The 26,700-nt window shown below is 37.2% G+C and overlaps 2 protein-coding genes and 1 long non-coding RNA gene across 5 annotated transcripts; all 3 read left to right on the top strand.

Annotated features, from left to right (window-relative positions):
- Positions 1-242: 242 nt before the first annotated feature.
- Positions 243-7,783, top strand: LOC113462553. Of its 2 annotated transcripts, none has more exons than XR_005510120.1 (4): positions 243-633; positions 949-1,017; positions 1,150-1,282; positions 7,470-7,783. It is a non-coding gene; the product is annotated as an uncharacterized LOC113462553 (long non-coding RNA). The 2 variants fall into 2 exon arrangements; XR_005510119.1 differs by lacking the exon at positions 7,470-7,783 and adding an exon at positions 6,133-6,736.
- Positions 7,784-12,143: 4,360 nt separating this feature from the next.
- LOC103704568 (remorin 4.1-like) lies at positions 12,144-13,501 on the top strand. Its single transcript, XM_008787921.4, has 2 exons — positions 12,144-12,951; positions 13,052-13,501. Exons 1-2 carry the CDS (start codon positions 12,364-12,366, stop codon positions 13,241-13,243), a joined length of 780 nt encoding a protein of 259 aa, XP_008786143.2. The 5' UTR covers positions 12,144-12,363; the 3' UTR covers positions 13,244-13,501.
- Positions 13,502-18,797: 5,296 nt separating this feature from the next.
- LOC120109067 (guanylate kinase 1-like) lies at positions 18,798-23,522 on the top strand. Of its 2 annotated transcripts, none has more exons than XM_039122800.1 (11): positions 18,798-18,815; positions 19,791-19,828; positions 19,998-20,108; positions 20,216-20,292; positions 20,378-20,507; positions 21,667-22,029; positions 22,142-22,263; positions 22,375-22,510; positions 22,736-22,781; positions 22,884-22,989; positions 23,065-23,522. In XM_039122800.1, exons 2-11 carry the CDS (start codon positions 19,826-19,828, stop codon positions 23,153-23,155), a joined length of 1,185 nt encoding a protein of 394 aa, XP_038978728.1. In that variant the 5' UTR covers positions 18,798-18,815; positions 19,791-19,825; the 3' UTR covers positions 23,156-23,522. The 2 variants fall into 2 exon arrangements, with proteins under 2 accessions (XP_038978728.1, XP_038978727.1); XM_039122799.1 differs by lacking the exon at positions 18,798-18,815 and adding an exon at positions 18,828-19,118.
- Positions 23,523-26,700: the final 3,178 nt, after the last annotated feature.

Consider the following 26,700-nt stretch of genomic DNA (forward strand, 5'->3'; position numbering starts at 1 on the left):
TTAGAAAGATATTTATGCAAGAAATTTAAAAAAAAAGAAAAGCAGAATAGGACAATCAACGTGATAAAACTTTTTTATTTTTTAAAATATTTATAAAATCTCCAGAAGGCTTGGAAGCATATTCTGACAGCTGGCGGTACACGAACCCGGAGGGGTCCCACTGTCATTTCCGCTCCTATAAATAGAGCCCCTCTCGTTTCAGGCGGCACAACGCCCGCGGAGAGAGCGAGAGCGAGGGGGAAGGAGAAGGGAGAGGGAGAGAGGCAGATGAAGGAAAGAATGGGGTTTCTCGCCGAGCGGTGGACAAGAGGTATCGCCGTTGGAAGTCCATGATCCCCGGTCTGTACGACTGATTCGCCTACCGGAGCCTCTCGGTGCTTTCGGTACTCCAAGTCTCCATCTCTCCTCTCTCTCTTCCCCTTCTCTCTTTTTCTTCTTCCTTCTTTATGTGATTCTTGCCTCTGCTTGGGTTTTGACCCAATGCCGAGGGTTTCTGTCCTATGGTCGAGAGAGGCAGATGAAGGAAAGAATGGGGTTTCTCGCCGAGCGGTGGACAAGAGGTATCGCCGTTGGAAGTCCATGATCCCCGGTCTGTACGACTGATTCGCCTACCGGAGCCTCTCGGTGCTTTCGGTACTCCATCTCTCCTCTCTCTCTTCCCCTTCTCTCTTTTTCTTCTTCCTTCTTTATGTGATTCCTTCCCCTGCTTGGGTTTTGACCCAATGCCGAGGGTTTCTGTCCTACGGTCGTGGTTCTTGTTTCACTTGCTTGAGTTTCGATGGACATTAATGGTTTCTTGTTCCGATGAGGGTTTTCATCGATTCTTGAAGGGTTTTAGCCTCTGAAGTTTTTATTCTTCTCGTGTTTCTTATATTTCTTGATTGGCATTCTTGTTGTTTTTTTGTTTCTTCGAGTTTAACAAAGCTGAAACAATGGGAACTGACGCAGGGTCGGTACCCTTAGCCGAGCAGATTTGAAGAAAAGGAGGATCGTGGTGCAGTGCTGGTGGACCTCACGGTACTTTGGACCAATTTCTTTTCTGTTCTTTTTTTTTTTGGTCTTTATTCTTCATTTCACTCTGCTTTTTAAAATATTGTGCCCCGTTACGGTTTCTAACCAAATATGAATGAATCTTGTCGATGATGGTAGCTTAGATGGATGGGGACGACTCTGATCGAAGTGATGATGGGAAAAGAAGATCAGGAGGATCGGGGGGGCGCTGGTGGAAAGGAATGATGGGTATGAAGAAAAGAATGGGAGATTCCAAGAAAATATACTTGAGGTAAAAGATTTTCAATTCTTTATATACTGCTTATTTTAGCATCGTTCTTCCTAAGTTGATATAAAATCTCCAACCCAGGGGGCTGTGTTGGGAGAATTCAGGTGACAAAAATCTCTGTTCTAGTATTTTGTCTTAAAGAAAATGAAAACAATGTATTTTGATGCCATTGAAAGTTTTAATATGACTACTGCATGCTAAGGTATCATGGATAATAATTCTTGAGGTTTACTTCTGTTCACTCATTGTCTCCACAAATCACATAGTCAGTTCTTGATCTTCTTTACTTATTACTCTTGCTTTCATCTATTTCTTTTATTCAAATCAATTGCTAGTTCGAACCATATTTATATTCTAAAACAATTTTTATTCTTTGGTTCACTTGAATCTTGTAATATTGTTTCTGTGAGACTGAGGAGAATTTGCTACTTCGAACGGTTTTTATTAAGTTTTCTTCTATGTCGATCTTGATTTTTATTTATTTTCTTCTCTTCTTGGGAAGAAACTCTAATGATCTTGGTTAGTTTAATTTTGACCACTTCTAATTTAAATTTGTTGAAGTCGTTTATTAGACATTCACTGCTGAAGTCACATGTTATCTGGCAACCTTCTTCATTAATAATTCTTTTTTGAGATAGCTAGGTTATTTGCACATCATTGTCTCTGTAAACTATTTAGTTGTCACTTAATAGTTTATTCTCGGAAGTTGTTTCTTCGGCTCTTGAAACTATGGTTGCTCTCTTGAAGCATTATTATAATTTTGTTTGGCATCTCTGCCGTTTTAGTGCCTTTTAATAGATTTCACTTTTCACTACATTTTTCTATCCACAATGTGATGAAACTGTGCCTGAGTTTCTAGTTTGCTACATTTCTAATGTTTTATTGGAGAGTCCAACTGGGGTAGGGTAGAAATCATGCCTGCTTTGTGCCGCATTTTCTTGGAGGGAAAATATTGGGAAATTTTCAACTGATTGGAATGAAGACAGAAATGGTTTTATTGGAACTCAATAAAACTCTGATAGCGCACTAAAGGAAGAGGTGGTGTCTAAATATCCTATCAATTTTTTGTGATCTGAAGACTAGCAAGGAAAGGTTATATAAGTTCCCTCATTCTAGAAGACATAAACTAAACTTTCTCCAGGATCGCTTAGCAAGATGCAAAGATAGAACTACGTTAAAAAACATGCTCAAATTTGGACATGATAGAACATTTGAGAAGGCGATAATTAACCAAAACCAAGATAATTAGTTACTTCTCACAAAGTTCTATTACTACTCCGAATTTCAACAAGCAACCGAAAAACTCACCATTTGCAGAAATGAAATGTTCATTTCTTGAGAAACATCTCTCTGAATTCATCATTTGATTTGGGATTTTCAGTTTCTCCATCAATCTTTGCTTCCTTTTTACTCCACCCAAGGGGTCTTGCAACAGCTCTGGGTGCAGCAAAAGTATTCTTTCCCATGAGTTTCACAGTGCTTCCACGCCTCTCCTCAACTATCCCCTCAGACTCCACTGAGCGGCTATGGTCACTTTTAAATTGGGCTTCTTGGCCTGTAGAACCAATAAGCTTTTGGACAGGCCAGTAAAGATGACAAGCATACTTTGGAAAGTCAACTGGCCATTTATTTTAAATTAAATATTTAATGGTACATACCACACGGGAATAAACCTTAGGCAAAAAAATAAAACAAAAGAAGTATAACTGATAAAAGACGATCAATTTTTGTTGGAGAAAAAAGGTTGCAAATAGCTTATGAAACTTTCCCTTGAAACTTGCATGTCAATTCTTAGTAGAATTGTTAAAGCACAAGGAAAATCTTAATGAATAATCACAAGGTTGAAATAGTAACCTTCCTACCATGAATAACCTTAAAAGTATTTGAGGAGTTCAAAATGTTTAATTTACTTCATTTTTGTATATTTTTGAACATATTAAGAGATCACGAGCAATAAGAAATATATAATACCACATATATAATGACAAGTTGACAACTATAGTTATAATATGAACACGACATGTAGCAGTATGCCAAGCTAATGAATCAAAGGACCAGTTTAGTTCTCTATTATGTAACATTGGGAGATTTCATATTTTACTAAATATCCATATGCAGTAATGTAAAGTTGCTACAAACTAAATATATGAATAATTGGGAGACTACAGGCACAAATAACATCTAAAACAAATTGAAAACTATATGTGAATAATTGGGAAGATTCGAACTCATTTCAACTTAAGTCCACAAATTGTCTCAAGTTTAACAAGGTTGGAAATATCATTAATTAGATAAGAACTTGACTTGAAAGAATATTCTTAAACCAACTCCTTCAAGTCACAAAACTTTGTTTAACACCAGCCAAAACATCTTTTTCCCTTTTTGTTTCTTAAACTAGCAAATTAAATGAAATTTTGACTAGCCTAAAAAAATAACCTGGATAAGTCACAAGTTGATTCAGATTTCAAACCTTCGTATTGACAAAGAAGGCATCAAATAGTATGGGAATGTTGGGGGCAATTTTTGTTCCCTTGGTTGGTCTCCGCTTATTGTTGAAGCAATTTTAAATCGCTTCAACAGCTCAGAGTAGGACCATTTACCCTTTCTTTTCACTGCAAAAATGGATCATCCTAGAGGCTCCACTAATTCTGAATGCAGGTATTTGCCTGCCAGTGATCTTATTTCATAGGCAACCATTAGAGTTGGCCAAAATCTTATTCATGCTAAATCCAATCTTAATATACAGCTTTGATGGAAACTAACTGCAATCAATAACACAATAGCAATCCTTCCTTCAATTCAAGGATAACATTGGCATGCTTTTCAAATGGCGAGACCTATGCCCTCAATTGAAGGCCTAGAATAGGCAAGGTGCACTAGATGACAGGAATTCCCTCCAGGAGAGTTCCAACCTTACACCTAATCAGCAACTGAAGGCCATAACTAGCAATTAGAAACTCTCCCTAATTTTACTGAACTCATTTACATCGAGCTAAATCTGTCATGAAGGATAGCATTGCTTCGTACATGCAAAATTCTAAGGACAATCTAAACTGATTAAAATAGGTCCACTTTGCAGCATTAGTTTAAACAAAAAAATATGAATTTTTTTTTAGGTTTTTGAGTAAGCACAGAATCTTTCCATCTTTTCCATAGCTCTCAGAAAACAAATATGTACAATTTTAATACGAAAGCTCCACAATTAAGTAGATCATCCAATGCTCTCAAGTGCTCCATTCCCTTGAGCAATTACAAAAATCACTTTCTCTATTTTAATGCCATAAATGGGTTACAGCTCCATAAAGCAAGATAAGTAGCACACTTAGACACAAGTTTGAGCACATTCGAAGATTAAACTATTGCATCTTTCAATTAATTTTTTCTTTTCTTTATCATAATCATATAAAATGTTTTAAATGTTTCAAATGGTAACAATTGATATTAGAGGCTAGGCCCAGAACAATTGATATTGGAGGCTAGGTTCCTCAATAATTTCGTACATTAGCCAAAAGCTAGTCTCTCTCCCCATAAAGGTTTACGAGACAAACTTAAACAATTGAGACATTTGCTTAGAAATAAATTGACCAAGGAGCGGTTTGGACTAATCTACAATTTCGTAACATAACCTGAAAATGCAAGGATGATCTTAGTGCCTGCCTAGATGAGTTGATATCTTCAAATTTCATCGGATGTTGTGATCATTATTCGATAGCCATAATAATAATCTTCAGATACAAATTGAATATGTGTTAATTTTAACAAGAATATGAGATACAGAAAAGCTAAAATAGAAATACAAGCTATGATAAAATGATCACTTCATCCTTCACCAGGATGTATGATAGATTTGAACTTTTTAACAACAAATAGGCTAATGAGAGGAATGGAAGTGATTGACACGGGAGCTTCTCTAAGTGTTCCGGTGGGCGGAGCTACCCTTGGACGAATTTTCAACATTCTCGAGGAGCTACCCTACGGTAAGGTTTATTTGATTACAAGAAGAAAATGATAAAAAAAACCAAAGAAAAGAACCTTTTGCTTCCTCAGCATTTGGCAAACAGGCTTCTTTCCGTTTCCTCAGTTGACATGAACTTAGGGCACCTCTAGCCATTGGGAAAAAGTGATATTCTTGTATTACCAATGCAAGCATGGATTAGCAGATTAATGACAACCATTCTCTTGCAAAATTTAGAAATGTGGTTATGTTTCAGTAGCTTAGTCAATATTTGCATGTTTAACAGATTCATGTCAGTGGTTGCTGAGAATTTATGTTTGTGTGCTACAACTTTCAAGTTATTGGGTATCCTAAAGCAAATATTTCACTATGCTAGTGTTGTTTCTTCTTTGTGCATACCAAGTCTATGTAAATGGTAAACCAAAGAGTCAGCTAGGGTGAATCAGGTTACAAGTAGAACCAACTAGGCAATCCTTACATTTATCATGATCAATGATGTCCATTTGACCCTGTAGGTAATTCGGTGCTGCTTGCTAAACTCTAGAAGTGTTTGCTCGGCCCAAGTGTGGGTCAAACTGTCATCTTTTTGCCATGATCCTTTCACTTGTTACCTCATTGAGGTGGCCATGACACCATATAGTGGGAAATATTTCTTATTTTCTTTTAGATTTAGTGAGGTAGCAGTCATTTGTGGATTATTTGGGTGTAAAGCTCTACCAAATTAACACAGCACCTGAAAATGAATTCTGTAAAAGGTTCCATTGCTTTCTTTTCATAAAAGCAGTTTTAAGAAAGTCAGAAAATATGAAGAATGAGTTTGATGGAGAGTAGGACCAGTCTTGTTTTCTCATAGAACCTATAAGTACTCCTTAACATCATCTTTTTGGCTTTTTTGCAGTGCATAGAAGCAACCAATTGGCCCCTTATTGTCATGTTTATTTGGTGGGTGCCATAGTCATTAGAACTATTTTGAAACTCTTGCCTTGGGGAAAGCTTGCATAAGTTTGATAACATTGGGTAATTCCATTGTCACCATCAACTTGCACTCATGTTAATTTGATTGGAAGAACTGAGGAGGTGGAGGTGGAGATGGTTGCTTGTTATTATTTCACTGCCAGCCTCAAAAAATGCTGTTTTCATCCTGGTGTTCTGACGACAACCTTATGTTAGAGATGGCATTGTTTTTCTACATTCTTGGTGTCCAAAAAAAGCTTGGAATTGTTATTGTGGTGGGTTGGCTTCATGGGGGTTTCACATAGTACTTGAGAGGTCCTCATTACTTTCTTTGTTTTACTTTTCTGGGTGTAAGGTGGTTATCATCCAGAGCGGTACTTCTCTTTATAGTTAAAGGGAAGTAAATTACATATAGTTAAAAAGAAGTAAATTACACTTTTTTTTATTAAAAATGCCCATAGAAGAGGGAGGAAAAATTGGGCGAGGTTAGAAATATCTGAAGAATTACTAATATGGATTATTCTTTCAACATGGTCATAATTCTTCTAGCTCTTGTTAGACAACCGTTGATTCTTGTTGATTCATTATTAATGGGTGCTCAACTGATTCTTGTTGCTTTCATTATTGATGTGCCAACAAGGAATGTGGCATTTTATAGCCATATTTATTGCTGCTTTCATTTCATGCAGATGCTCCCCCATGTTGCTTAGTACACTAATCCTTCTTGCATAGCTATTCTAATTATCTTGCTGAAATCTCATATACTCGTATGTTTTCATTTTCTATTAGAGTGTTGGTCAGCCGCAGTCATGCAACTCGCTGTAGCTGTTAATTTTTTCATTTGTGCTCTGATTCTACTGAATATATTCTCATATATTGTCATAAAATAATAAATTCATTGAAGTATTGTATGCAATTTATGTTGACTAAATGATCCCCCCTATTCACATCAGTCATATGTTTATCCATGCTTTTCATTTGAATATCATGATTTTTAATTAATCACAAAAATTGGAAACAATGGTTGTTGTGCTTACAGTTCTATGGCTCTTCTTTGATCTTTGAATTCCTAGCAATATTAATCAGCAATATTAATTAGGTGGTGACTCAGTCATATCTTTGTAACTCTAATTGAAATGGAACTATAATGCACCAGTAACTTTGCAGAAATAAACACTAGCATATTAGTATTTATTTTTAAATTTTTAATATTTTCTTTTAGCAAGTGGCTGTGTTTTTTTATTTATGTTTATGATATTTATGTTTATTCTCGTCAAGGAGGTGTTTATCGTTTGGAGTTAATGTCTATTTAAGAAAGAGGTGAGAGAGCGTGGACGGGGTATGCATCCCACGGGAGGATACGGGCATGGGCAGTGTGCCCTGTCTTATCCCATTAATTTTTTTTTTTATTGCAAAGAAAAGGCAATTATCGGGTCTTTGGATATTGTTTGGAAGTTGCAAAATCCGTGTCGATCAAAGTGGCAAGTGGATTCGGATCTAGCTACATTGAATATAGTCTGGTCCATCTCTCTCTATATCTCTCTCTTTATATATATATATATTGTTGCACCACACTATTTCATTTTAGATATTAATGTTTTTTAAAAAAAGTGGGAGGAAAGTCAGAAACTGTTGCCATGCCAGCCAAACTATTATTGAAAGATAACTTTGTAACGGCTGATTATTCTATATACAACAACCATGAAGGAATAACTTTCATATTTGAAGAATTGAAATAATGGATATATATCTAGAACTCAGTAAGCCCCTTGTCATATCACAAAACTCCCAGAGTTACTTTCAGGTTCGGCGAGGGCTTCCCAGTAGTCCTTGCTGGAGCACCTCCCATTCTCAAAGACACGAAACCTTTTGTTGTCTTTAACCACAATTTCCCTCCCTTCAATCTTTGAAATGATCTTGATAGCAACATGACAGTCCTCAGTTCTTTACTATGTGCCTTCGCATCAAAAACAAGCAGTGCAAAGCCAGGTGCTAGCGTCTCACTGTGGCTCCCTACGATTTTTTCCTTCTCCTCCTCTTCAACATACCTCAGGACACAAACTCTCATCAGCTATGTACCCTAATGCCCTCATCTTCCTTCCTACCTCTTTCAACATCTCGTGTATCTCCTCTGACCGACAGTGCGAGTGTGCGACCTATCGCCAGCTATAAACTGGTGCACTTTACCACCAAAATCTACCCAATCCTATCATTTTATCAGCACCTTTTTTTGCATAATTCTCCTAACACTCTCCCCATCTCCCTGTTGAAGCATAGATGTTAGAAAGCAATACATAGTTGCCTGAATTCTCTTGTTCAAGCTTGAAGAGCTCTCAAGCTTCATACTCTGCTAATTCGACCCTTTTGTGGATTTGTCATGCATTGAGGAGAGCGCCATTGACTCCTACGTGTGGCTTTAAGAGGCAACAATCTCATTTCTAAGGTGCAATAATTTGGTTCAACCCGATTCTTCTCCAACAAGCATGTTCTTTGGAGAACCTTGACCTAAATAACTCTTTCAGATGCCCAGAAAAGAAAGGAATAGAGAACAGAAAATTGAAGAGTGAAAGTATTCTATCTGTGGAAAAAAAAAACTCTTGAGAGACACAATACCAATAATGAGAGAGAAATCAGATTGTGCTAAAAAATTCTAGATACTGGATTCAAAGCCTATTTATAGACTCTATATAGATGATCGAGGAGACTGTGATGATTTCGAAGATACGTAATGTTTTGAAAACATCGTATCTTTTTAGAAATAAATGTTCTCTTTCAAAGAGCTGCAACTTTTCTGAAAGAGGTATCTGACAAAAAAGTATTTTAAAGTATTTAAACTAATTAAAATTAGAGTATAAGAAAAATTTAATCTTAAAAAAAATTAAAACTCTTAACACATACGGCTGACATGTGATACCTGCACCAATGCTTTGACCCACTCAATTCTATTCATTTTTGAAATCGTTCTTCTGAAATACCAAATACAACTAAGTTGCCATTTGTTGAAATATGCTCTCAATATCGACATTAAAAAATAGAATCAAGATTTGGTTCTTGTGATGACTAGTGATACAGATGAAAGAAGCTGCCAAGTTTTCTTTTGATGAGTAAGTGCTTACCCTTACAATCTTCTATAACATCTCCAACACTTGAATAATGATTTCATGAATACAAAATAGCAAATTTATGACACCTTCCCCTATTCAGATTGTCATAAACACAGTAAAGTTTTTATACTTGCAGAACTATTGCCACCATATTCTTGAAAGGCAAAATAACTAAAACCAAAAACTATATGGCATCACTACTGGAACATTTGGTATTGCCGATGCTTTTTAATACATTTGCTGACACAAAAAAGCACCGCGTGATAGATTTCTGATACTTTGTAAAGCGTCGGCAATGCAACTGTAGGAAAACAATTTTACAATGTTTAATATCGTAAGTATAAACTATTTTTTAAAATTAATTTAAAAAATTTGTACACATATATATACACAAAATATATATATAACAAAAGTCATATGACAACACATGTATCATATATATATATATATATATATATATATATATATATATATATATTGTCAAATCAATATTTCTTTTACTTTTATACTTCTAATAATATTTTTTTTACTCACCCATCAAATTTATAGTAATAGCCAAAAGAACATGACAATCGCCACGTGCATATTTGGCTCTCTATTTAGATCGAGCTAAAAGTATCATGTTACACCATGACACTCACCAATGGATACTGAGCTGGGCTTCTCCCAATAATCACACATTTCTGTACTCAATCATCAGATATTTCGGTGGTCTTCCATGCTGGGCCTATCCTATATTCAATTCTTTATTTTATATATATATATATATATATATAAACGATGGCTTTAGCAGATGGGAGCTAGATATGGCGTTTTCAAAATGAGAACGAAGATACGATCATATCATGTCGGGCAACTAATCTCCAACGTTCCATATGTTTAAGCAGTTTCATTGAGCTAAACAGCTCACGTTTCATGTCACTAGGACTACACGTCAAATCTCATGTCCACGTCCACTAATATTATAGCAGCTATTTCAGACGCGTCAAAAGTTTTCCACCACCCAAGCTAACACCAAAAAGATCCCATCACATCAAGTGGAAAGCTCCTCGCCAGCGCAAGAGCCAAGTGTTCCCACTCCACTGCGTCTTCACTCTCCACCAAACGCTTAAAAACTAAGCGCGATGGGCGCCCACATCCCATGCCGCGGACGTCCGTCTTGCTTTCCTTCTTTCTACTGTGTCGACTCGGTCCTTTATTACATGCAGAAAAGCCATCTACGTGGGGTTATTTGGAGGCCGAGGATTGGAGGAGTCGTACGCGTTAATGGAATTCCCTCCTTCAGACAGGCATGGCGTCACCTCACGCGGTGCATGGAAGCACGCCCCCTTGGACCGGACCACAAGCGATTGGGACCCGGAGGAGGCTTGTTCCTTCGTCCACGTGTCCTGCTCGTGTTGGGTGGTTCCACCGACATCCACGCGTCCGTTTCATGACTACGTATGCTTTTTTTTTCATGAAAAGATTCATCAAATGATGGAGATATTTGTCGACGAAACTTCCTCTTCTTTCTTGATGCTGCATCGTCCCTACCTACTCTAGACTTTACAGTCCGAACACGGCAGTGCAGTTACCGTGTCCTCTCTTCCCTTACTACCCCAGACAGCTAGCGGTAAATCCTCTATAATGCTATTTCTTAAGGGCTCGTTTGGTTCGCGGGAAGCATTTTCCTTCCTAGGAATATGATTTCTGGGAAACAAATTCCTAGGAAGATGATGCCTAGGAAAGTACTTTTGGCATGTTTGGTTGACCATGGGAAAGTGACAAATTTCGAAAGTGCTTATGTTTGGTTGGCCATCCACTTTCCTAGGAAAGTTATATATAATTCCTATTATGCCCTTAATAAAAATTAAGTTTTTAATGCCTCTTTAATGCTTCTTTAATGCTGAAAGGACTTTTTGGAAAAAAGTAAAAATGGAGTGATTCCCGCCTCATGGGAAAGTAACTTTCCCATGTTTCTCATGGGAAAGACTTTCCCATGAAATATGGGAATCACATTCCCATGGGAATATAACTTTCCCTTCTCTCTCCTTTGAAAACTCCAACCAAACAAGAGGCATCTCATTACTTTCCCGTTGACCACACTTTCCCCCCTTCTTTTCCCGCGAACCAAACGAGCCCTAAGAGTTAAGTTAGAATGATGGTTGTATCATTATCTAACTCTAGACCACATGCAATTTACTCAGATAATTTACTTTAGATGATGATAAAAATATCTGAGTTTTTTAATCTATCCAAGCCGGAGGAAACTTCAAATTCTTCAAAGTAACTGCTATCTATACTTCACATAAAATTTAAGCAGCTTATACATACATAATTAATCTTCCATGATTCCCTTTCAATCGCCAATGTATATAAAATAATAAGAAGATTACACTTTAACAGTACAGCAGCTTGTGTGAGATTTTTGGATTATTGAAGAATTAATTTATTATCACACTCGCACACATGGAGAGGGAGAGAAGGGGTAATCCTATCTTACCCTTACATATAACCCTGGCCTTTGTTATTGTTGCACAACAAATTAATGAATGGTTCATCCATTCAGAGATCAGTGCCAAGGTAAGCCAGAGCTCCAAGTATGTTTAATTAGTTTTCTTTAGAGGTACAAGTATATATCTTTAGTTTTCTTTCCTTAAAGCATAATAGTGGCCTAGTGGGAACAATATTATATTTAAAATCAATTTAAGGGAACCGCATGAGTTACCATTCAAAGCACCATCAGATCAGGACAAAGCACTTCCTATTGCAACAACCAGTCAAAAATAAAAGGAATAATATCCCCTTCAAAGTGCTTGTGAGTGGGTCCGGTCACAAACTAATATCGTTATAAAAGAAACAAAGTTGGTGCCACGCCATTCATAGCCCATGCCTCTTTAACATTCAAGTCCTCACTGGTTGCTGTCACTCCACCAAACCCTTTTTTATGCGTGGCTAGCTCGAACCCTCTTCCACCATCACCTACAAGAGAGAAGCCTGCCTTTCCCCTCTCCCTAAACGAATTAATGGTCACCACCCCCACCCCCCTGGTCCAAATCCCTTAACCTCTTCCCTGCACCCCCCACCTTGACATGTTGAATGATCAAAGGCCTCAAACAGGAGAAGAAGTAGACACCGCCGCCGCCGACGAGACCGAATTCCGCGACATCCACGAGCTACCTCCGTCCTCCGAGCCCTCGTCGAGCCGCGGTCGGAGGAGGGAGTCGTGGGAGGCCAGCAGCCACCGCTGGTCGACGCTCTCCGTGGGGAGCGACGTCCCCAGCGAGCACCTCTCGACTATGAGCAGAGAGTTCAACGCCATGGTCGTCGCCGGATCCACCATGCAGAACGACAGCAACGCCAGCAACGGCAACCACGACGGGCTGAACCTTGCGAGGATCGGAGAGGAGGAGCTTGAGGAGACGAACCCGCTCGCGATCGTCCCGGACAACAATCCCATCCCCTCGCCCACTCATGCACCGCCGGCTGACTCCCCGGCCCCTGTGGAGGAGCTCTCGGTGCAGCAGGTGAAGAAGGAGGAGGTCGAGTCCAAGATATCGGCATGGCAGACCTCCGAGATCGCCAAAATCAGCAACCGGCTCAAGCGGGAGGACATGATCATCAATGGATGGGAAAGCGAGCAGATCGAGAAGGCGACGGCGTGGTTGAAGAAAGTAGAGGTAACTAATCTATATATGTTCTTGAGTTGGATAGTTCTGAGAGAATTATATATCGATGAGATGATTGTTATAAAACTCTTAATGATGCCAATTTATGCAGAGGAAACTGGATGAAAAGAGAGCAAAGGCAATTGAGAAGATGCAGAACGATTTGGCGAGAGCGCACCGGAAGGCGGAAGAGAAGAGGGCGTCGTCGGAGGCAAAGAGGGGGACGAAGGTGGCGAAAGTTTTGGATTTGGCTAATTTGATGAGGGCTGTGGGTAGAGCTCCTTCCAAGCGCTCCTTATTTTAGCCATGCTTAATTTGCTCTCTCTCCCTATGTGGCATGGAATGCTTTATTATATATTTCAAATATATATATATGTATATGTATATATACTTTTGTGTTTGAAGAGCTGTAAGCTAAACAGGCCTTGAAAGCTTAATTTCAGTCATAGAGTGCTTGCTAGTTGAAAAGAGACAGAATTGTGAGGCTGAAAGCTATGTTTGCTGTAAATTAAGTATGTGTGTTTCATAAATCAATGTGATGATTGGCATTTTTCTTTGTATCCATTTGTCCATAAAAAAGATTAACTCTTTAATTTATTTCTTTTGCGAGCATTTATCTTCTAAATTTGTTGATGTTGTGATCACCTTGGCATCTGTGTCTCGTGCCAAACTGAAAAGTTTGGCTAACCTAATGAATGCACGGTCAAAGGAGATGAAGTGCGGTCCCTGGTGGCTCCCAATGCCACTGAAAAGAGTATTCTCGGAACGGCCAGACATTAATTTTAAGAGAGATTGCACCATGACGTTCGAGACAAGTCTCTGTTACTTTGACTCGGGTTCAGTGTAGGATGCTGAGAGAGTGGCAGTGGTGACCGGAAAATGTTGGGGGGACTGGGTTCTGGTTATATTTGCGCACCAAAAAAAAAAAAAAAAAAATTCTTCTATCTTGATGTCCAACCTTGGGACCGCATTTTGCACAGCTCTTAAAGTATTTCAATATTTTTCTTTCATGCACTCGCATGGATTTGCATAATCTAATGGTTGACGTCATGAAAGAAGATGAATCATTCTTTCGTGCAGAAAATACAATCTGGACTCACGGGAAGAATAGTCCCACCATTAGTGGTTATAACTATTTCTTTTTCTTTCTTTTTCTGTGACAGCTACTTTACAAGGCTTTTGAGTATATATAATCACTCACATCAGTTATTGTAATATTTCGGAAGCATCCGAGCAAAATTGGAGAACTAATTCCTTATCTAGCTAGGTCGTATTATGGACAATTGCCTGTTGGCTCCATGGAGTAGGCCTGGCCATCATTAGGTCACTGTGTCTTGCCTTTGGAATTTATTGATTGGTTCAGCATTATGTTAGTTCTAGTACAGTCAAGAGAGTGGGAGGCTGGCCCCTCCAAGATTCCAACTCTATGGCCATGGTGTAGTCCAAATACAGACAATTCATGAGTCAATACATATCGCATCATGAACACCTCTATGCTATTTCAGCTTTAATAGATCAAAAACTCCAGAACTAAACAAGATTCAGCTAGGTAGATTAGTCCTCTTGGTTATTATCTCTTTTAGAGGGTTTGAGGGTTCCGCTAGTCATGGAACAAGCTTTTTTTTCTTTATAGATATTATCTAAGCAACTTGGCCACCACAAAGATCATAAAAGATTAGATTTGGATAAAGTATACCATTGTTAATTTGCAAGGCATTCTTTTTTTTTTTGAGAAATTGTTCCATTGACTTTTGAACATCATATGTGTTACGAAGATCGTGGACGTATTCTACTTTATGAGTCTATATTCATTAATTATATTATCCATTTCAGCTTAAAGACAAGATAAACACAAGGCCATATACATCCTTTGGAGATAAATATAACTCCTTCCCAAAACCACATATAAGTTTTATTTCTAATCTCAAGATCTATTTGAATAATGCAGCAGGGATTGGATGAAATTTTCTGCCGACTTTAGGGATGGGGAAATCCATTTGGACATAGACCATATCAACTGAACCCCTCCTCCCCTATCTAAATCCAAATCCTGTGGGAAGAAAAAAAAAGAAGAAAAGAAAGACCTCTATAGTTTTTTTTTGTTTGCCTTTTACGTCCCAACGGACCCACTGATAAGGATTTAGGATATGCCTTCACCCGGCTCTTAGAAGATGTGAGTCGGGCAAGTCAACAGGTCTAATTCTTGCAGGATATTCCTCATGAATATCCAAACAGACCATTAGGTGTTTTATTAGGATTTTTTTATAGTGAGTTTTGTATTTAGAGTATCGCCTTTGGTAGATAGACTCATTGAAAGGATCTATCTATGCATTCAAACCTAGTTTGTAGATTACTAAACTCTAAATCAGCTAAATCTATAACTTTCGAAAGAAAACTTTAGATATATGAGGTAGAACCAACTATATTTGATAATTAAAACATCGATTAAAGTCTTGCCTCTATGGCTCTATCTAACCCAGCTCTCCAAACTACAAGTTCTCCTCCCAACTCCTTTTGTAAATGTGAATTAATCATGTAGAGACTGATCAAAGGGATAAATCTGCACATTGAAATCTTTTTTTAAAAAAAAAACCCTAGAAGCAACTCTCTTGTCTAGTGACGAAGAAGCAAACACATTTAAAAATTTGCAATTTTAGACATAAGTTTGTAGCTTATATTAGATTTTCTACCTGAGTTGGAAATAATAGGTTCCATAAACCTTTACAAAATTTGATCTAGAAACTACATGATCCTTTTATTTTTTTTTTTTTTCTTTTTTTTTTTCCTAAGCATGGCTTACCAAATATATGCGACATACTCTTTTGAATGAATCAAACTAGAAAAGAAAAGTAGAAAACCCTTTCATTTGGACCGGCTGGGGTCTGACCTGGGCGGCGCCTCGTTTTCTTCAGGCCCGGGCCCGAAATAAAACTATTTCTGGTTTCGGGCTGGGTCTAGGCCCAAAAAGCTTGTAAGCCTGGACCAAAATCCAGTTGGCCCCGACCCGACGAAGCCCGACTGTGCTGAAAGTTTGGGCCAAATTGATACACGGACTGCTCAGGCTTTTCGGCCTACTCCACGTCCTCATCTCTGAATAGAGCCATCACTCCGGAGGGTTTGTTTGGGCAGGTCCATTGTATGCTCTTTTATTTTCTAATTTTATTGGTCAAATTTAATAATTTGATACAGATACTAAATTTGAATATGACAATCAAATTTCAAAATTTTTAGAGATTGCTGCATCAATATAAAGCAGTTGTGATATTCAAGATTGTACATACTATAATAAGCGAAGTTATGTATAATTCTAACAAGTGCATCAATCATACAGGATTTTTTTGCTGAAAGTTTGAAAAAAAAATTTGGAAGTTATCTGGTCAATCCTACTTTAAAAAAATCAGGGAAGAAAGGACGGAATCCATTGGTTAGCATGAAAACAATGGCATTAGAGGGATATGAAGATATTATTTAATGCCATCCCCATGCGTTGAGTCCAATTTGTGGGCCAAACTAGCATTTTTCCATGAAAAGACCTTCTGTGAAGAAGTATAATGCCGTTCACCATGGTTTTCTAGAACGTAGTCCGGCATCCACTAAAATTCTTAAAAAAGTCATGGGTCATTCGAAACTTTCCTTTTGTTTTTCATTCCCCTCTCCGGGTTGAAAGTTCTCATGCTGCTAAATTTGAATAACCACACTAATTTAAAAAACAAATTCGGAGTTTATAGAGTTGCCCCATAAGAATTTTGCCCCGATCCAAAGATTCTTCATGTACTTTTCGATCAAGAATTGACGAGCATCTAGATGCGTTTCTTTTGAATGTCTTCGAGTAGAACTTGTTTGAATTTCTTTTATAAAAATAAATTTCCCAATAGTATGATTTATTTAAATAAATAGATGATAAAGTCTGGAGAAAGAATTCAAACTTCTGGTCTCTTTAATTAGCCATACTCTCTGACCAAAATGTGGAAGCATGTAAGATAGAGGGTTGAAAACATCCATAGCATGCAGATGGAAAAACGTGAGCAGGAAATTTCGGGCGGTTAAATATGGTTTCTGCATGGGTTCGTTAATGGTATTGACTTATATAGTAGAATATGATTTTGCCCCTTCCTACTATTTTTTTTTGCTCGCGTCTCCAAACTCCAAAGTATCTGGGGGCCATCTGGAGAAGCTTTTGGAGGGACAAAATGCATTTTTTAGCCCATCAAAAGCACTTTTAGATGAAATAGGAATATTTGATAAAAAATTTTGGGTAGCTTTCTCACAAAGCTAAAAACAGCTTTTTTGGAAGAAGTTTTATTTTAGAGCTTTCCGAAAAAACATTTTTAGGCCCGGTAGAAAAGCTGTTTTTTTTATACCAAAATATCCGTGATAAAATATAACAATTATACAAAATGTCTCTTTAATAATTGTTTAACCAACTTTATCACGGGAGAATGAAGCCTTTAGAACCTTCTAAATTGAACAAATCATGAAAGAAAAAAAAGTCTGACTTTTGTAAAAGTTGATTTTTCACATTTTCTCTTTTTTGGGATCATTGGGTCTAATAAATCTCTAATTGGAAGAATTCTATCTTTTAGTACCATCAACTATATAAAGAGTACCCAACAAATAGATCATATGGGCATCCAAATGAGCTCTTACAGAATATCTTTCAAATACAAGAAACAACCATCCTATATTCTCCACTAGTCACCCCAACATAGATGAATTCAATTCCATTTTAGCGTCAACAGTAGGCTCTGAATGTGACGAATGTGAATCTCTACATATCTTTAGACATTACCTAAAATAATTGTTCTAGACTTTATCACTTGCTACTAAACTTAGCTAGGCACATAATCTTTAAGACAACTAAAATTACAAAATGATATCGAGAAACTTGGAAAGAATGATTTGATCTTCTCTATATATATCCCATAATCTCTAAACTAAAATTACAAATTTCATAGGAACAGCTACAGTGTATGGACAAATATAGAAGTCAATATAAGGGATCTCATGATTATAAACAGAATATTCGTGATCGCGGAGTGCACAAATATAGGAATGGTTTCTAATGATTAGAAAAAGATGGGAATATACGTGATTGACTAGGTTGCTTGATAAAAAATATAGATAAAAAATTTTATAAGTATAAAAAATTGCATATGTTTGATCTGGTTGCCTAATAGATACAGTCACAAGGACAAACCCAATCCTAAATTGGTTCCACCTATTATGGCCCACTCACAGTAAGAGACATCACAGTGGTATTTTTTTGTTGTATCACACGTAGCAGATATAAAATACACCTAAAAAAATTAAAGAATAACAAGTCTCGGAATGCATCGGGTAGTCCCCTCTCTTCTAGCCATAGGATATTTTCAGAATGGTTGGCCATATAGGTTGCTACTTAATCTGCTGTCTCGTTGGCCTCGCGATACACATACTTAACCTGCAAGGCCATCGAATCTCTCACCATCGTCCGAATATTTCTGATCGTAATCACCCACCTTTTTCATGCTCTGCTAGATCCAGCGAATGACAGTAGCTAAGTCGCCCTCGAGCACTAAGGTGTTGGCTTGCAACACACGCGGTTGCTCATTCCGCCTAACCAGTTCGGTGGGCTTGCAATCCACCGGACTCAGACTTCATCAGGGGCCGCCCATCATTAACACTGGGCCATCAAAATTGGACGAAAGGTGGAGAAAAAGATGGCCTCCAACGGTCACGATCGAATCAGAAGATTCGGATGATTGCGCCAGTTGGATGGCCGTTTCGGCACACAGAACCCGGTTAGATGAACGCGGTTCACTAAAAGCCAAAGTCCAAAGGGAAACGAGAAACGCGCTTCGGAGGCATAAGCCGGGCCGAGTCCTTGAGGAGAGCAGGTGAAGCTTCCTGTGTCCTCTTTTTTTTTGAACTCCAAGCCACGAGAAATCCTCCTCCTCAGGACTTTTTTTTTTTTCCTTCTCATATTCTGGGTTTTTTTTTATCGTAAAAGAGGGGCAATCCGAAGAGGTTTAGGAAATTAGCGGAAGAAATAGAGGAGCAATGCTATTATTAGCCGAATTCCTAAAGACAAGGCCCCTGGCCCTGATTCCGAGGGGACTCTTTTTCTATCTTTCTGGGTTTTTTGGGGGCGTTGTTCTTTGATTATAGCTTGAAGATATATAACAATCTCAAGATCTAAGGTCAGTTTTTCTTTTCTTTCTTTTTTTTTTGGGTGAGTTTGGTGTTTTGTTGTTATGTTCCTTCGTCCTTTTTTCAAGGTCATGGTTCTTTCTTCTTCTTTTCTGGGTTTCTTTTTTCGTAGATGGGCTTTGGTTGTTCCCTAGGGTTATGTTGGTCGACAGCATGAGTTTTAGTTAAAGTTTCGATACTTTTTTTATTGTTTTGTTTCAAATCTACGGTGTTTTCGTGAGGAAAGCTTCGAGATTGATTTGCGTTCTTATTTTGGTTATCATGCGGCTGTATGTGTTGGGCCTGCTGGCATGAAGTTTTATATTCATTCTAATTTAATGGTTTTCATTAGATATGGTATTTATTATATGGTATCGTATATAGAATTCTAGCAACGAGTTTCGTTTTCGTGTTTGTAGCAAAAAAAAAAGAGTTTCATGAGTGGGATGTGAAAAATATTTTTTCCTGATATGTTAGATTTTAAATGGTATGAGATTTCTCCTCCTTGGATACCGTAATTTTTCCCTTATTTTTTTGGGGAAAAATAAGGTTTATTTCAAGAATTTTAATATGTTTTCTCTCATCAATATATAAATTCTCTAAACATGAAACCTTTGCTGAAATTTAAGTGTGTATTTGATGGGTATTGTCTCTTGATGGGAATCTTTTCTCTTGTTTTCCAGTTTAGAAGGCTGAATCGGAGACAAGGAAACTCTTCATGGTAAGATGATTCTTTTGGAATAGCAGCATCATTGTTAAGAAAGCAAAGTAATTCTAAATTCTAAGTTAACAGCGTTCTTGGTAAACTAGGTGTCAAGTTTTCTGGTTAGTCGGTTTCAAGGGTAGGAAATGTGGGCCTGAGAGTCTTGATCTATTTGAATTTTGATCAGGGACAGGAGGCGCCAGGTAATCTTTTAGATATTCCAGATGGACTTTTGTCTGTTGGCTATGATTCAGAATCCAAAGGCCATCAGACAGCTACTCTTGTCAACGACAAGATAGTAAGTGGCCACAGTAGCTCAACGTTGTTTTGTTTTTTCGCTGATTTTATATTCCAATAACAGTATGGTTATGTGAGATCTTAACAGTTGTTCATGTATATGTTCAGTATGTGGTTGAAGGATCAAGGGATGCAGCGAAATTGTGGATTGATGTCAAAATTTTTGACAAGTCAACAGGAAAATGGTAACTCTGTGGTCCATGCCCATTTTTTTGCTGCTCTAATTCTGAGGCTACAGTTGAAATACCCAGTTTTTGGTTGAACTGGCAGGTTAATTCCTACTGTATTGGGTACAAAACCGAGGCCATCAAATGGCCACTCAGCTGTTCCTGTAAACGATGATCGGATTTTAATTCTTAAGGCGGATTGTTCTGCAGATGACTGTTTCTGGTTTCTTGAGGTTTGACTACTGCAAACTGCTTTATAATACATGCAATACAAGCTTCTTTGAATAATGTTTTTAGAAGAAAATATTAAAGTGTCTTTATTCAACTTGTTATGCTCATGAATCATGTCACAACCATGGTTTTAAGAAGCTGAACTTGAAGCTTAAAAAGCTTACACCTTGAGGCGAGACTGTCAAAGAAAAAAAAGCCTCAAGGTTTCCACCTTGTGATCATTGACTAAGGCTTCCGCTTACAAATTAAAACATACCCCTTGTGAGGATTTTTAAGGCAACAAAGAGGTCTATAACTCTTAATATCCTAGCACAATATCTCTTTAAGATATAAAAAAATGAAATTTAACATGTTTGACTAATGGCCAATGACGATTATGCCCTCAAGGAAGATATAAACTCGTTTCCTTATCTCTGTCGACACCTTAAGCTCCTGGATCTTTAATGCAGGGCAATAAATGGTTGGAAGCGTCACATAAATGATATGCTTATTGTTTTTTAAGGCTTATAATTGTGGCTTATGCTTTAAAACACCTTGAGGCTTACACCTTGCATTTTCAGGCTGAAGCGCCTTGCCTATGCTTTTAACTTTTTAAAGCACTTATCATGGCAATGATTAATACGTGCCAGATATTTTAGTTGGTTTTGTACTGGTTCAGATATTACCTGACAAATTTGAATTGTGGCTGCCAATCACTTCACTAAGTGTTATAATATTAAACACTATATGGTCTGGTATTTCCAAATATTTGTTCCAAAACTACTTTGTCGGTAGCCTGAGAGCAGCTGATGAGCATAACGAATAGAGGGTGTAGAAGGGATTGATATCCATAGTTACCAATTTCATAGCAGAAATTGCATGCAGTATTATCTTGACTGAAGAGTGTTTGCGAGACCAGTCTTTTTAGATGCAACTTGGTGGCACACAGCAATGCCACTAGCTAATGACCATACTAACTATTGCTGAGTTCATTGAGTTCAAAATGTGAAAAAAAAGAATACCTGCATAGTTTACTTGCAGAGGAGACTTGTGGCAGATGCTTGTTGATAAGCTACCACTCCAACAATTAGAATATATTGATGATCATGGGAAATGTTTTTAATTCTTTTTTGGGTGTTACTTTCCTTTTTATTAAGAACCTCTATATGGATTATATGCTAGGTGGGCAGCCCATATGTAAAAGAACAAAGTAAGTTACTTGGTGCCGAGGTGGTTGCTTGGAGCAAGGGGGTTGTAGGTGAAGGCCCCAAGCCTGTAGTCATTAGTGGTCCCTCTGGAGTAGGTAAAGGCACACTAATTTCGAAGCTAATGAAAGAATTCCCAACAACCTTTGGATTTTCTGTGAGTCACACAACCCGAGCTCCAAGAGAAAAGGAGATTGATGGAGTTCACTACCACTTCACTGAACGAAGCACCATGGAGAAAGAGATAAGAGACGGGAAATTCCTTGAATCAGCATTAGTTCATGGAAATCTTTATGGAACAAGTATTGAAGCAGTTGAAGCAGTCGCAGAAGCTGGAAAGGTAAATTTAAATGCTCTGCTTCTTCTATTGGTGACAAACATGAAGATGAGTGCCAGTTTAGTATCTCCTCGAACTTGATAGCTTACATATATAATTCCCCTCTCAATTGTAGAGATGCATCCTCGATATTGATGTTCAAGGTGCTAGATCTGTGAGGTCTAGTTCCCTTGAAGCATTATTTATCTTTATCCGCCCACCTTCATTTGAGGAACTTGAGAAGCGCCTTCGTTCAAGGTATTTAAATTCTCAAATTCTTTATGGATTATTTGTTTCCACTGTTTTCACATTGCTCTTTACTTTGAGCTTAGTGTGTATGTCTTAATGCACTGATTTTCTTGTACATAGGCGAACGGAGACCGAGGAACAGGTCCAAAAGAGACTTAGAAATGCACGAGCAGAACTTGAGGAAGGAAAATCTCTGGGTCTATTTGATCATATCTTGGTGAATGATGACCTGGAAACATGTTATGAGAATCTTAAGGTTTTATATTCTTTTAACATGAACTATAATGCATGCTTTCCAGATTTTTTTTGCTGATAAAAGTTAGTCAAGTTTCATGGTTTTTCCTTTTCCTCACAGAATTTTTTGCTGTGAGGAAAAGGTTTTTCAGATATAATGCATGCTTTCCAGATTTTTTTTTGCTGATAAAAGTTAGCCAAGTTTCATGGTTTTTTCCTTTTCCTCACAGAATTTTTATTCTTGCAGAAATTACTCATGTTAGATGATGGCACTAATGCTAATTATCAGCCGAGTAAGTATAGTTTTTGATTTGGCTGTTGTTTACTGTATTTGATCTTTTGAAGTTTGCTATATTTGAAGTCATGGCAGCTGGAATAATCTCGTAATGTTTCAGCTGTGAGAAGTTTCGAAATTCCCGTGAGTCACTCGGTGTCCATCAAAGACCAAAAAATTCTGATGCGCTGTGGAACTTCTGAACTAGGAAAAGCAATCACTAGCTTGTAAGAATCAATTTGACTTGTTTTGGATTCTATCATATGTTCCTCATGGTCTAATTCCCTGTCTTTCTTGAGTAGATTTTTGCTTGATGTATCCTCACTTAAAGGAGGCTCTCCTGGCCAGACGAGAGGACTCGGTGTATATGCCATCAGCTCATATGCAGAATGATGAGATGAGATCAAGCTACCTCGAAGTCTTTTGCATTGAGCCCCTCACTGAAACTGAGTTTTGGATTGACTTTAGGTCACGTATAGTGGTTTTGAAATCAATTGGCTGTCTAGTTCAAACTTAATGCATAAATGGGCACCTGGTTACTACTGTAGTAGTGTCACGACAATGAAAATTTTTGAGAGCTTAGTGATAGATGTTTCTTTGGACATTCTTTATTCTGTTGCTGAGAACCAAATAAATCTTGTCTTATTATTTAGATATTCTCCTGAGCAATTTCTAGTGAACTTCTGTAATTGTCATGCCGATGATAGAATGATGTCTAGTTAGCTCAACTTAATGCATCATTGCGCACCTGTCTGACCAACTATTTCACAGAACTGCTAGCAATATGTTTTTCTAAGTAGATGCTCTAATCTTATTATTCAAATATGCTCCTTTGGAATTTTCAATGAATTTTGTTAATTGTTGTGCTGATAGTGTGCTTTTATTTGCCAAGTACATGGCGAATCTAAACTATTTTTTGTACTGATATAACCCCTGTCAGCAAAACCACGTCCGGCATTTTAGGTTGTTTTTGTATCATAGTACCAACCATGTTACAACAAGGACAAGCATAGGATTTTCTTTGTTATTTGTGTCGTTTGTCATGCAGTGCTTATCAACTCCGCTAGTCATCTACTTTATTCTCTTCTTTTTGTTCTCATAAAGTTTAATTGATAAATTATTGCTTAATCTTATTTGCCGGAAGATATTTATGACCATCAAATCAATTGGACTATTCTTCTCGAGGTTTGATATCGAACTATTTATCTGGATGCTAAAGCAAAAACATAGCAAATGAAAGATGCGCACACTTAGAGATGTTTTTTTTTTCATCTTTATTTCTTTCTCACATGGAGTCTAATGTTGAGGGAAAGTAGGCCTAAATTGTATCCCTTTTCATGTTAAGCCCCACTTGATAGAGCGCAAATCTTGATTTTAGGTTAACATTACATGCAGGTGATTTTCATTTATATGATTTTCTGCATCTAAAATCTCAAATCTAAATATGGGGTTTAGGGTTAGATTGTTGTATCTTTATTGGCATAAATTCTGAACTTCATGTTGGTGGATTTCCTTGCATTCGGCAAAATTGGTTGCTTTTCTCCATCCCCATTCGAGCTTCCCGCTGTTAGTGATTTGACAGCTATCTTGGAGTTTATGGCTGCCATTTTTTTGCAAGTTTCTCTGTTGCATTGATATCCAATACAGTAGAAGTACATGCACCCACAAAATGTATTATTTACAGAAGATTCAGAATGGTGGCATGTCCTAATTCATGCTTGTGTCGTTTATAACAAGACCTTTTGTTTAAAATCTGTACATGTTTGATGTTCCACAACTCTTGCTGAATTCTGAGCTTAAGGAGTATATGGTCCAGGCATGAATGAAGGCGATGGTGCTATTTCTTTCTAAAATCTTTTCAGTGTAGGAATGAACTCTTGGTGAATTCTGAGCGTAAGGAGTATGTTCTAGGCATGAATGAAGGCGATGGTGCTATATTGTTAAGTTTGTTCGATATTGTTTGTATAGAGTTGGACTTCGCAGATGTTAGGTAACATCCACACTAATTAAGAAAGCGAAGCATCAAATATAAAAGAATACTCAAGGGTGCCATGTTGCTTGGAAACTTGCTAAGGGTTGGATACCATTTATTTGGATTCAAGTCTCCTCTTTTTTTAGATTTCAATCAATAATTCTTACCTATCTTCAATAAAAATACAAAATACGTCAGATGATTTGGTTCATAATCCACTAAAGTTAGACCATGAGTTATAGGTCATATTTAAAGCTATCCATGGGCCGACCTTAGATACGGACACTATGAAATTTTAAATAAGACAAATCCGAAGTCTGACTGATGATAAATATAGGTTTAAGCCCAAGTCGCGGTCCATAATCAACTCTAGTCATATTAGATTTTATATCTCTACAATCAAAGTATAAATATATGTACCAAAAAAAATATAAATATAATAATTTTTATTTATCCATCACACAAAAATTCCGTCACCCAATTCACTTTCTATATATTCGATTTTCAAATAAAGCATAATAAACAGTAAAATTTTATTTAAAACAACATACAAAAAAACCAGCTAAAAATTGAAATTTATTTATCAGATCAAAGTCATTATTCCCTCCTTCCATTGATAATTTATCCCCAATTCCCAATTAGATGCCTCAAGTGGGACCTATTCTACACTTAGGGCCTATTTGGTTGGGGGTAATCTAGCATAGCAAAATAAATCCGGCATTGAATAAGAAAAAGTAAAACAAATACCATTAAAGAGGATTATATTTATTTTTCCATGCTGGACTATCAAGTAGAGATAATTTAAGATTATCATTTGTTGACAGCAATGTCCTTACTTATATTATATTAATATATTATCTAATAAATATTAATTACATTAATATATTATATTAATATTGCATTAATACATAATAAATGGATTAATATATCAAAAATAATTTTTATTTAATATATTAATATATTTTTAATAATTTTAATTATAATAAATAATTAGTAAATGCTTATTGATTATCAATAAATCTAATATGGGATTTATCAATAATTAATATATTTATTTATATATCAAAATATACTTAAAATTTCTTATAATAAACAAAATATTTTCTAATATATTATAATTAATTTAAAAGTATTTATTAACTTGTATAAATATATTTTGGCATTCGAAATAGCTAATATCGACAGCATTTATGTAAGTAGAGCATAAATGACCAATAATGAACTGGAAAAAAAATTATTACTTGAATTATTTTATTCAAAAGTATTGTTTAAAATTTAGCAATATTTACGTATATGATTATCTCCAATTAAATATGGTAATATTTTTTCGATATTATTTTTTAAAATAATTTTTTCACTAACAAAGTATGATAAATTGTTTTTTATATATATTTTAGATAAATAATTTTTAGAAATCGATTATCTTATATTTGATGTATCCCAGCCTAAGGAAAATAAAGGAAATCGGTTGACGCCGCCGAAGATTGAGACGTCCAGGTTCGATGAACCCACATACCAAATAAAAAAATTTCACTGAAAACAGTCTATCAAGCGCCAATTAGAATATGATAGCACCACTCCTCTTTTAAGTCACCTTGGGACCCAGAAGTGAGAGGACTGAGGAGACGCGCCAAAGGCCAACTCGGAGTGACAATATCAGGTTTTGGAGGTTTGTCTTTCGGGGAACCCTCGTTCGACCACTCACCGCGTGGCCCGCCACTCGCCCGCCTCTCCATCAGCGCCGTCGTGGCAGCGGAGGAGAATCCCAACACTTCTTCCCCTTCCCTTTAAATCCGTCGATCTCTCCTGCTCGCATTTCTCGTTGTTCTTCAACTGGTCCTCAAAGCCCTCGCTTTTTCGCGGCTCTTCTTATTGCTTTCTTTCCTTGGTTGTGGAGTCTGGCATGGCAGCGTCGGCGGCGACGGGGATGGCCCGGTTCCCGTGAAGGATCCGGTGGTCCTGAGGC

The sequence above is a fragment of the Phoenix dactylifera genome, unplaced genomic scaffold (genome assembly GCF_009389715.1).
Source record: "Phoenix dactylifera cultivar Barhee BC4 unplaced genomic scaffold, palm_55x_up_171113_PBpolish2nd_filt_p 001769F, whole genome shotgun sequence".
Lineage (NCBI taxonomy): Eukaryota > Viridiplantae > Streptophyta > Magnoliopsida > Arecales > Arecaceae > Phoenix > Phoenix dactylifera.